General features: G+C 36.5%; 1 protein-coding gene across 1 annotated transcript in view; it reads left to right on the forward strand.

Annotated features, from left to right (window-relative positions):
* LOC149788530 (DDB1- and CUL4-associated factor 1-like) overlaps window positions 1-10,258 on the forward strand; it is a 161,003-nt gene extending 150,745 nt beyond the window's left edge. The window contains exon 37 of the mRNA XM_089974544.1: window positions 5,497-10,258. Coding sequence (XP_089830670.1) covers window positions 5,497-5,660 — 164 coding nt within the window. The 3' untranslated portion in view covers window positions 5,661-10,258. The remainder of the gene's footprint in view (window positions 1-5,496) is intronic.
* Window positions 10,259-13,317: the final 3,059 nt, after the last annotated feature.

Here is a 13,317-nt window from a genome sequence, read left to right on the forward strand (position 1 = left end):
GAGGCAGTCTTATTAAAGTTGATAGGTCTGCACCCAATTTCACATTTGTGGTTGAAGGACATGCAGTGATTAATTGCAGACATATGGACTCCCAGTTTCTTTAGAAAATACTTTTTGTTTTTCACACAGGTTCTTGTATTCCATGTAGCAATTCATTTTTTTGACTGTTGACTGTACTAACCAATAGATAGCCCACTTTTTGAAAGGTCATGGAAGACACTAATAGCTATCCAGGCTGATCCATTTGTATGACTTTGACCTGAATCCTTTGATTGTGAGTTCAGCACACTAACGACTGAATCTTCAGCCTCCATTAGTTGCTTAATGTAACATGCAGGAGTATGCATTGGGCCTTTTGTACACAGGATTCTACCACTTAGAGACTCCTGGAGGATGCATAGAGCCTGTTGTGCCACAATTAGTCTTCAGCCTTCATTAGTTGCTTATGTGACATGCAGGAGGATGTGTTGGATCCATTCTACCACTTAGAGACTCCTGGAGGATGCATAGGGCCTGTTGTGCCACACCGAGTCTTCAGCCTTCATTAGTTGCTTAATGTGACATGCAGGAGGATGTGTTGGATCCATTCTACCACTTAGAGTCCCCTGGAGGATGCATTGGGCCTGTTGTGCCACACCAAGTCTTCAGCCTTCATTAGTTGCCTGATGTGACATGCAGAAGGATTCATTGCTGTTTTACCACAGATTCTTCAGCCTCCATTAGTTGCTTAATGTAACATGCAGGAGTATGCATTGTGCCTGTTGTACCACACTGAATCTTCAGCCTCCATTAGTTGCCTGTATGACATGCAGGAGGATGTGATGGATCCTTTCTACCACTTAGAGACTCCTGGGGGATGCATTGGGCCTGTTGTGTCACACTGAGTCTTCAGCCTATATTAGTTGCCTAATATGACATAGTGCAGATTGGATTGGTCCTGTTCTACCACCCAGAGGAAAACCTAAATGAAACAATGTGATGGCACAAGTTTTTCACATGCTGCATGCATACTGTACAACAGAGAATCACACTAGTATTACATGGCAATTTTCAACAGGCAGAACACAGTATCTTCTTCCACCCTGAATCCCACAGGACATACATGGGAGTCTGTTTCCAGAATGGCCAACACCTCAGGTCAGCTTGACAAAATTCTGAAGATAAGCCACCAAGGTGACCAGTCTCAACTACAGTGGAGGGATTTTCAAGAAATCAACAAAAAAGATGGCTTCAATGACTCTAAGACACAAGTCACTAGGAAGCAGTTCTGCAGAATCTACAACCGTAGAAAACAATAGTTCTCCGAAATGAAAGTGGACAAGAGGCACTGAGGGCAATCATTTTGGCCAGCATTTCTCTCCTCATGAAAACATCACCATACTGCCCCTATCACAGATCCCTTGATGGTGGGAACTCCAGTTTTGTGCTGCAAAATTGACAAGATTTGCCAATAAGTGGTTTATGAATACCATTTTATGTGCACTTCCTTTATCCAGGGTACCCTCAGCTACAAACAGAGCACTCTTTGCCCTGTGTTCAACTCTATCACTTCTTTCATGCCCCTTGGTTAAAGATGAAGACACCATGATGTTTTCTAAATGTGATCCAATAAGGGAGACTGCAATCGATGTGGACTTGAAAGATGCATATTTTCACATTCCCATTCACATGGCTTCCAAGAATTTCCTGCAATTTGCCTACAAAGACACTGTTTACCAGTTCGGGTCATTCCCATTTGGACTCTGCGTCAGCCTGAGGGGTTTCAATTGATTTATGAACTGGGAAATGGCCCATGTCTGGACCACCCCAATGGCGGCAACATCAACTACCTGAACTTGTTACTTTCCTTCTCAACATTTCCTTATCAGAAGAGAGAAATCCAACCTTATACCATCTCAATATTTTGTTTATCTAGGTATGGAGCTCAGCACTCAAGTAAACAGTATATGTCTCCACAGGAATAAGCATTGAAAATCTGTACAGTGGTGGCCTCCTTGCTTATATGTGACATTCTATCCACCCTAGAATTCTTTTACCTGTTGGGTTTGTTAAGTGTGGCAGTGGACCTCTTAGTCATAGGTCACCTACTTATGCATTCATTACAGATGATTCTGTTGTACAAATGTAGGCCAATACATTACCCATTGGACCAACTTATCACAATCTACACAAAGATGGGGCAACCTTATGTGGCTTACTTCAGGTATACCTCTGCAGTACAACCACCAGAAATTACAATCTGTATAGATGCAAGCACAGATGGCTGGATAGCACACCATTAGCCCCCTCTAGATCATCATTTACAGATGAACATTCTCAATATGCAAGCCATTTCAAAAGATTTCATTGGTGGAAGGAGGATCTGCATAGGAAGGGAGTTCTCAATCTGTCCGAAAACTCCACTGTTGTGACTTATCTCAAAAGGCAAGATGGAAGTCGTTGTTGTGGGGTTTAACGCCATTTTTCAGCACACGATAGGCTATACATGGCGGCCAGTATTAATGGTGGAGGAAAAACCCGAAGAAACCCCGGAAAAAAACACCGACCCATGAGAAGCTACTGGCAAGCTTTCTCACATACCAACATTGGCCGAATCCAAGACTCGAACCCACGCAGACAGAGGTGAGATGGCAGTGATCCGTAACAGAGAGCGCTTTAGACCACTCAGGGCCCCAAGATGGAAGTCAACATGCCTTTACTCTGTTTTGCTTTGGATTTCCAAAAGTGGCATCTTAATTAAATTTAAAGTTTGTCATATTCCAGGCCAACTAAATTTATTAGCTGTCCTGGAAGAATCAACTAATACAAATGGAATGGTGTCTTCATCCCTTCATTTTTACTCAAATTATAAATATGTGTCCGATGGAATTGAAAAATGGTAAACCTATTTGCCACAAAGTGGAATGCCAGACTCCCAAACTTTGTCTCACCAGTCCTGATCTGGAAGCCTGAACAGTCGATACTCTTTTTGTAGATTGGAAATGGCCTGGATTCATACACCTATCCTCCAACACCTCTGATTCCAGAGGTGATATAGAAAGCATGATTAATGACTCAGATGGAAAAAATTGTGGATCTTTGACCTCGTCAATCTTGCAACAGAAATCTCCAAGAATATAGAGATAGTCCCTCATCTGCTTTTGCAACAATAACAGCAGGTTCTTCATCCCAACCCATAGTTGCTGAACCTGCATGTCAGGATCTTATTAAATATGCCCTCAGGAATAAACAGTTCTCACAACCAGTGGTATAGAACTAGAAATTGCACATCTGAGATGGTCCTCCACTTTAAAAGCATACGAAAGCAAATGGAAAATGTTTCCTAGAACACATACCACTAAATACCTCGAATAGCTAGCTTCCTACTACGGTTCTTATTCATAATGAAAGGCTGCTGTTCCAGGATCACTGACACCCTGTATCATTGTGGAAGATATCAGACAAAACAAAGATCTTTCCAGTCATTCGATCCAATTTTGATTACACGTGCAAAAAACGTTGGCTCTTTGCCCAAAGTGGAATCTATAATGGACACTGACCTGGCTGGACAAGATGCCATTTGAACCACTTTCATGAGCCTCATTGATTCACCTCTCATAGGGCCATGAGTGGCCAAGTGGTCTAAAGCACTGTCCGTTACGGATCACTGCCATCTCACCTCTGTCTGCGTGGGTTCGAGTCTTGGATTTGGCTAATGTGGGTATGTGAGAAAGCTTGCCAGTAGCTTCTCGTGGGTCGGTGGTTCTTTCTGGGGTTTTCGTGGGTTCTTCCTCCACCATTAATACTAGCCGCCATGTATAACCTATCGTGTGCTGAAAAATGGCATTAAACCCCACAACAACAGCAACAACAATCACCTCTCATATACCAAGATGCTGCCAGGGAGCACGATTGCAAAAAAAAGCACTCACCATTTGATATATCTGTAATTAAGGTCTTTCAAATGTGTTACTAAAATCAGATAATCCCTAAAATGTTTTTTTTCTTGTAAACCATTGAATAAAATATAATTTTATTTCATAGAAAACATTCTGACATGGAATTCTTTCAAATCTCTTCATTTGGTGCTGATACACAATCATATAAAGTAATCATTTCTAAAATTGGAGAAAAAGCATTTAAATAACATCTCAAGAATTGCTGAACAAATTTTGTCCAAATTTAACAGAAAGCTTCCAGACAGGAAGTGCTTTCAAATTGTTTACAAATGATGCAGTCCACCATCGAGTATGGCTGTCATTACTAAAAGTAGACAAAAACTGGAAAATGAAGGCTTTTATCTTCATAAAATGCACAGTCAGATATGGCCGCCATTACAACAAAAGGGAAAATGCTTTAAACAGTTTATTTTCATAAAATACTCAGACCTAAAAGCATTTCTGATGCTTGTCAATAATAGCATCTAAGTAAAACAGTCTCTTAAAATTTTCAATTACGTGTTTAAAGAAGATTTTATTTTAAGAAAGACATTTATGGTAAAAGCTAAAAAGATTTTGTTTTAAGAAATTCATTCTGGTAAAAACTATTTTCAAATTTATAAATTTTTTGGGAGAGAATTATGGCTAAATGCATTGCAACATTTGTACTTCTTGAATATTTTAAAGCGAAGTTTTACAATTGCTAGTATTGATATTAAACCTGCCTGGAATGTATGTTCTTTATGTTAACACTCGTGTTGTGCATTATTTGAAGGCATTTCATATACATATATTACCAGAAATAATAATTACGTGTTTTTTTTAAAATATTTTTACTTTTTAATTTGAAAAATTATAATCACCCAATATGCTTTCTGTCTGAAACATATCCATATTTATTTAACAAGGAGTAAAGAAACCCATAACCATACAAAAATTGGAAATTTTGGTTGTTGGTCCAGGCTGATCAGATGGTGGGACTCAAACCTGCAACTTTCTGGTCACATGTCTAATGCTTTAACCACTGTGTCCCAATGAATTCCAAGTTATTACTCCAGAAACAGTGTCTCAGATGGTAAGGAAAGACTAGAGAATCCATGATGACCACAGCTTAATTCGTTGTAATGCCATGTAAGTGTGTGTACTTTAAGGCTGGGGATATGAACAGTTTCTAAGTCATGAATTGGTGACCAAATCCCCAGGGACTGAAAGAGATCTCCATGTCAATGCTGGCTGTATAAATGGCTTGTCCTTTTTATGCGAAAAAGGTGAACCTACAATTATGGTCTTTAAAAGACAGAGTAGCAACCATATATTTCAAATTCTTCTTTCCCCTCTATAGGTTGAATATGTGTATGAATTTAAATTCACAAGATGACATATCTAAACTAACCTGGCAGGCAATATCAGGCACACTCAGGATTCCTATTATTATTTTTGTTTAAATGCTTTGGTTTCAATAATTTGGTATTATAACATCCAATTATAAGACAGGGGGTAAAAAGACCAGCATTATTGCACATTTCACCATTCACTGTGATATTACTTCTATTATTATGAAATATATATCATCTTTCAGTCAATGCAGAGGGTGAAAATGGAGATGAAGAAGAAGAGGAGGAGGAGGAGGAAGAAGAAGATGATGATGATGATGTAGAAGCCATTTCTCTTTCAGATGATGATGATGATGATTCAGAACCTGGATCAGAGAGTGATGAAGATATTCTCTTTGAACTGGTGTAATGATTTTAAAGAATTTTTTTCCAAGCCGAGTTTAAAGTCTTGTTATATTTCAGGGATATTTTACATTTGGATCATATAAACTCTGATTTCTGAATGGTTTAAAAAGACATTACATGGACTGACATTTGTTAGGAATTCTTTCTTTCAGTGAATAAATAATGAAAGTTTTTTTTTTGCTGCATTTTTTGATGATCATTAGTAAGAATAACGTGAATTCCAAGGGGAATCAATTGCTTTTTTGTTGTTGAGCCTGTCTGTTCAGATGTTCAACATAGCAACCACTTTAGTGTCCATGTTTATATATGTACATCCATTCACAGTCTAGATTAACCTCAGGGTTAAATGTTTTCACTTTTATTTCAGTATGATTTTATCACACATTTAATATTTAGGGGACTAGAACTTTAGCATGCACTTATTTGTATGTTATCATTCTGATCATCCCATGGGGTGATAATTTCATCCTAGTTCACAAGTCATCCTGTGGGGTTAGGATTTTCATCCTGGTTCATGAGTCATCCTTTGGGGAAAGCATTTTCATCCTGGTTCATGAGTCATCCCATGGGGTTAGGATTTTCATCCTGGTTCATGAGTCATCCTTTGGGGTAAGCATTTTCATCCTGGTTCATGAGTCATCCCATGGGGTTAGGATTTTCATCCTGGTTCATGAGTCATCCTTTGGGGTAAGCATTTTCATCCTGGTTCATGAGTCATCTAATGGGGTGAGGATTTTCATCCTGGTTCATGAGTCATCCTTTGGAGTGAGGATTTTCATGCTGGTTCAATAGTCATCTTATGGAGTGAGGAATTTCATCCTGGTTCACAAGTTACCCCAGGGGGTGAGGACTTTTCCCTTTCTTACAGTGATAGCACATTAACTTGAGATTAACCTTGATGTTCAAGTTGATTGCTTGGCAGATTTTTTAGTAATATGATAGTTTCTCAAATGCAGTGGATTACAGAGGCATGTTTCTTAGCACGTTGATATATCTTGAAGTGTCCAATGCCAGATCTTGGATACGGGAGGTTGTGGGTTCGATCCCTGGCTGAGTCATACCAAAGACTTACAAAAAATGGTACTAACAGCTGCCTCGCTTGGCGCTCAGCATCAAGAGGTTAGTGTTAGGACTGGTCGGCCTGGTGTCAGGATAATGTGACTGGGTGGGACATCATGCTATATGTCTGCGGCATGATGCCCCAGTGCTAGACATCACTATAAACTGTCACACTGAAGACATCATAGCGATATGACTGAAAACATTTTAAAGCTACGTTAAAAATCCAAATTACACACATCACACACCAATGCCAGATTTATCTAAATGAGTGACCAACAGTTTACACTTCCCTGAATTTGTTACATTTTCATTTACCTAAAATATACTGTTGGTTAGAAGTCATGCTACATACATGTAAGGTAAAATGCCAGATAGTCAAAAGTAGGTGGGTTTGACCTAGATTTCATGCTTTAGTCACTTAAGTTTTGCATTTTGGTCAGTTTTGAGATCTTGTTAGCCAAAAGGTCATGATGTGTTAATTTGTTTTGTCACTGACCTATATTGACTGCTTCTTTGACTTCTGTCAGTTTTTGAAAGAAGTCCACTATTAGTCAAAGTATCATGCATCTTGGTGCTAACATACACATGGGTGAGTTTCATACCATTCTACCAAATGTAGGTCACTGTGAGCTATTGTTAGGCACATCTTGGTGGAAGCTCAATATAGCTGTCACATTGGCATCCATGTGTGCTTACAGCTGTGCAAATAATCAAGAACTGAAATTGAATCATCACAGGACTGCACCATAATTTATTTATCATAGTAGTCTAAAAAAGAGTTGAATTAATCCCCCTTCTGTGATATCATGCCATCTTATCACAATGAAAGGGACTTAAATGTGTATGTTTCATGTTTCAGAATTATTCATAAGGATATTAATAAAACATTTATCCAAAACGAATTCTGTATTTTTATATGCAGTAAAAACGGTTGTCGTCTTCGTACATAATTTATACAGAATTGAGGAGAACAAGCAATTTTCTTAGGTTACTTTAATTGTCAGCAACAGATAAAATAATAGAAATTGGGATGTAAATTATTTCAGTTAATGATAAAAATATAGAAATATAATGCTTTATTGTCTCTTTGAATTTTATTTTCTTGGAGTTAGTAGGTCTTTGACCAGCGATATTGAATTGCATTCACAAAGCCTATCAAAAGATTTATCAAGGAGACAGTCTATTTTATGTCCTGGTTAATTGGTCTCAGCAAAGGGCCTATTCAGCATGGGAATTTTTTTCAATTTATAGTTTTTATGAATTAAACTTATATAGAAAAGCTTTATATCCTTTACCAAAGTTCATTACACAGCATGTCCGATGATTTTTAGACTGAAAATGGAGCAGCCTTTATGCATCATGAACACCATATGACAATTGAGTCAGGTTCAGTGCTGCTGAGATGGGGCTAACATGACAATCACCAGAAGGGCCAGTTGCAAGTGATAGATACTATGGTAAAAAAAATTGTTTAAAAAATCTCCATTGTTCAGGAAAATTATGCAAATTTGTGTCAGATTTTTTCCTCCGCAAATATCTCATCTCATTGCTTACATATTACAGGTGTAATTTAAAAAGATGATTGCTATCAATTAGTGTGTATTATCCTTTAGCCCATATTTCCCTTTAATGGAACCAGTTTGTAAATTTTATTGTTTAAAATAGCAAAATATGACATGCTTGAAGACGTATTTACAATTCAGATGAAACCTTATTATGGCATAATATGTATTACTCATTGCCATGGTGTTAAAGCATGTGGGTGGATAGCTTTCCAATGCTTTTTGCAGAGTATCTATTACGTGTTAAATTATCTTTGAACTTGTCAGTTAAATAAGTTATAAGGTTCTTAATTAAAAAAGTGAGGCAGCATTAATGAATGTTGAATGTACAGGTTGTTTCAAATGTTTGATCAATGTTTAGTTTGACAATCATAGTTGCTGTAAAGTCATTTGTCATAGACAAGAAAAGTTTATGGGATGGCGTGTTGTCTATCATCCACTTATTATCAGCTCGAGTATATTATCACCACTCCTTGTAAACTAGTTCAAGGATAGCCATGAAACTTTATGCACATCCATCCCAGGGTCTCGTTGGTCTTAGAAATTGTGTCTGAAACATCATTATGGCCACTGCAGCTGCCATCTTGAAAGTCTTGTTACCACTACTTCTAAATGAATGTTCACATCTGCATGGAGGTTTCATGGAAAGACTTAATGCAAGACCGGGATGGTTCAAAAGGAAATGGTGCAAGTTTGCCATATTATCCATTACAGCAGCCATCTTAAAATTGTAATTGCTATTCATCCTGAATAGAAAGACCAATTGACATGATGTATGTTTGGTCCTAAATGAATCTATCTGCCACCCAACAAATTTATTAGGATATAAAGAAATAAGTTCCATCCATCTCTCCATTAACTATCCCCTCCATCCATGACTTTCATTTATGAAGCATAACTAAATGTTTGAGGTATGTTTATGAATGAAACTTGGTACACTTGTGAGACTAATGGCATAAAGTGCCGTTTACCAGCAGATATTTTTCATTGTCAATAGTTTTGGCATTGGCATAGAAATACCTTGCCAATGTTTGATGTTGCCATGAAAGCAAGTTTCAAAGTTTCCAAAACATGGCTGTTACTACATTGTGGGGTTGGGATGTACATGACTTGATGTTCTTATTGTAGTAATTGCTAATACTGCCATCAGATTAACCAGTAACTAATGCTGCATGGGATTTTGGTGCTAAATGATTTTTCACAAGAGATATTGGTCATGTATAATACGTAGAAAGTCCATAGCTTTTACATACTTGACCAATGATTATTTTTTTATGGTAAACTTTTAAAATTGTACATTTTTCTCTTGCTGTTAAGTAAATAGTATGATCCCGTTCCCACTATTACTATAGATCGCAATGACTGGGTCAGTGAATGTTGTTTTAAATTTATTCTGTCTGTTTAGTAATGTTAGTTTTTTTGTGTGACCCCATAATTTTTGATGGATAAAGCTGTGATTGTTAGTTTTAATATTTGATATTTTTCTCTATTCATATGAACTGTCAATCTAGTATCATTTTAATTGAATCCATATGAGAGCAAATGGAATAGCTTAGAAGACTTGAAGAGCCTAGGATTTTAAAGTACTGTAGGAGCCAGCTAATTGTCACATTTATGTGCAGGGTGACCACACAAATTAATCCTTAGGTTTATCTGCAGTTAAGGAATTTACATCAACATTTAAAGGAAATCTTGGAGAAAAATAATTTAAAAAGTTGAAACTTTTCTTTAGGTATCTATCATTTTTACATTACACTGAAACCCTGCTATAACATGCTATATTGTAACAAATTTGGATATAACACGATTGTGCCAGGATTCCCAAATTTTTACAATCTCATCACCAAGTTATCGCAACTGATTTTTGAATTACTTCAAAGTTTTATTGCCATAGTAAATGAGAGTTTGATTTGCTATTCAGGTGAAATAATTCTTGAAGAAAAAGATTTGTCTTAAAAAAATAAAGATGTGAAAAGTTTCTGTTTTTGTGTGTTTTAGATACATCAGGAGTCTGACAGTGTTTTTATTTTTGAAAGATGTCATTTCTTAAAAATCTTGAGAATTATTTGTTTAATTTGTATTGAAGTATCAACAGTATCACAAATTGTTATTCAATCCAGGACAAACAATAAACCACCAATGCCTGCTCAGTCAACTGACATAGACACCTGTGCATTAGACCATGCCATTGTTGAAATGGGTTTGTCATTGGAATAGCTAAATTAATTTACCTAACTAATAAGTAACTGCATATTAATCGTACAGTGAAGTGTTGTTGAAATTACACAGAAGTGCTTTAGTAAAAATCCTTCACGAACATGTACCATGGCCATATTGTCAGCCAATTGCCACATGATAAATCATGCAACATCTATATCATCAACCAGTTCTTTAGGAATGAATAAACTCATCTCAGTGTCCATCTACTAATTCGATATATTTTGAATACCATGGACAATTCATTGTTGTTGATCATTACCACATGTACCCTCACTCCCTCCCAACCCCACTCTTCATCTTCTGAACGTCGGTACCATAAATATAAACATATGTCCACATTATGTCTGTTGTGAAAGTTGAGTCCTGAATATGTGACTGCCCATATGCCTCAGTTCTAACACTAGCCTTTTTATTTCCTTAAAGGGGACCAACATGCAAAACTGAAATTTGTGCAAACTTCATATATAATTTGCTATATGTATAAGGTTCATTTTCTGAAAATTTGTACCTTTTATTCTTACTTGTTACGAAAAAATTTATGAAAAACCAATCATTTCTCCTGATCCACCTTGAAAAGAACAACTTGCTTCCCTCCCCCTGTAAAAATGGTGTGACGTCATTTGAGGCACTGTGTACACACTGTCATTGTGAATAATGAATTACAATATAGCAAAATATAGCAAACACGAGACTTAGGAGATTATTGACAAAGACCACCAAACAAGCAAGAGAAGGATGAACAACTATAGATCACACTAGGGATATAAATACCCTATCAAAAATTTAAAATTTTGAAAAATTTTGATCAAAATTCTGTTATAAAATATACAAACACACATATCCTTGGGGGATACACAAACATATAACAGCACTTTTTATAAAAAAAAATTGAATGGGGGTGCCATCTGTCTGTTCCCCCACCCCACCCCACCCAAAAATTATGGAAAAGTCACCTTGGGAGAACTCATCCCAAGTGTTAGGAAATGTTGCCCCATGGTGGTCAGAGAAGTCACCCCACTGCACCTGGAGAAGTCATCCCAAGGATCATATATAATAATTTTCAGATGGCGCCACTTGGTTGTTAAGGCTTTATTTATTGTTGTTTTTCTCCAACTTAATAACTTGTTAAAACTCCCCTTCTGTATTTAAAAAAAAATAAGTGGTATCTTTTGCTCTGCTCTTCAAATCATTAAATGCATTTTAATTGGAACAATAGAGTGAGTGTAAGCATGATGTGACATCTGCAGTTTTATACATGAAAGGGCTCCAACCTAATAACTAAAGTCATCCTGAGACGACTTTATGGCATGGATCTCTAGAACCCAAAATCGACTGAATTCTTGCTGACCATCAATAATGAAAAAGGGTTATGGTATCATCTCTCTAACAGAACAATATAATCTGATTTTTCATTGAGATTTGCTAACCATTGACGAATGATACTTGAACTCGATAAAAACCATCATTGATGCCTACTCAAGAAATCCGGTCGCTTTTGAGTTCAACATCATGGCTAATGCACAGAATTCAGACAGTTTCTGTAAACTCATATGTACTATGCCCATCATTTAGTTTATTTCTTTTTTGTCAGTGTTCGTAATTTTATTTTTTCTCAATAAAACTATTTAAAGTTGAACGAGAAGTTTAAAATAATATTTCACTACTAAATTGCCGATACACAATAAACATGATTATGTCATTTTATTATATATAACAATACCATGATCATGCGTACTAATGGGATTTTGTTACTTTAAATGCATATTTGAACTGCTCAGCGTACTTGTGACATAATAAGAAGATCATCTTTAAAAACAAATTTAAATGTCACATTTAAATCCTGGACTAAACTGAATAATATTTCACATGGTCCGAAACGGCTTGGAAGTTTGGTCGAATCAGTCAGCGATTGGTACTGAATCAGCCTGGTCAAAGTTTGAAAGCAATTACCACATTAATGAATAATGGTAGTATAATAGATTTATCACTCGAGAAAGTTGACAGTAACATTTGTTTAAAAATTTGTATCGTGGTGTTCCGGTGTGTGTAGTTACAAGAAATCTAACGCATTTATACACAGACTTTCAATTATAAGTGATTTATTTTTCTATTATCGACATTACACAAACAAGATGAATGCAGAATGGGAAGGAGGGGTTTATTATACAACGAGTGGAAAACAGTCCTGAACGTAAGTGTGGAAGAAAAATGCATATTCATCCGATGCAGTTACATACAAAATTAAATGTGCATAATAAATTGATGTTCGAAACATTGAATGAAAAAGCGTAAACATTTCTTTAATGTTATTTAATTTGGTGATAATTTCTTTTCAAAGATGGAGAGAAAAAAAAGAGTAAAATAATTGAAAATTGTTCCAGAACTGTTATTATTCACACAATTTAGAGCTGCGCATTGAACCATCTTGTTTCTACTTGACACTTCGCTGCACAAATTGAATACAACTCTTATACGTTAATTTTCTCAAATGACGTCACATCCTGTTTGTATGGAAGGGAGCTAACAAATTCGGGGCAGGTTCTTTCCGTTTGATCTCGGAATACAGGACAATATTTTGAATGAAATGTTTGTGCAAATACAATAGATGCAAAGAAAATATAGTCGGGATAGATTATGTACACAAACTACTAAATATCCTTCTATTTACAATAAAATTATGCAGGTCGGGGTTTTTGTCCCCTTTAAAGTCAGAAATGCACGCGTCATCTTGAAATCATTGATATGCATGGGCTAATTGTCATTGTATTGCTAGACTGTATGATATGCATGAGCTAATTGTCATTGTGTTGCTAGACT

Source organism: Sinohyriopsis cumingii, chromosome 11 (genome assembly GCF_028554795.1).
Source record: "Sinohyriopsis cumingii isolate HCF-2022 chromosome 11, ASM2855479v2, whole genome shotgun sequence".
NCBI lineage: Eukaryota > Metazoa > Mollusca > Bivalvia > Unionida > Unionidae > Sinohyriopsis > Sinohyriopsis cumingii.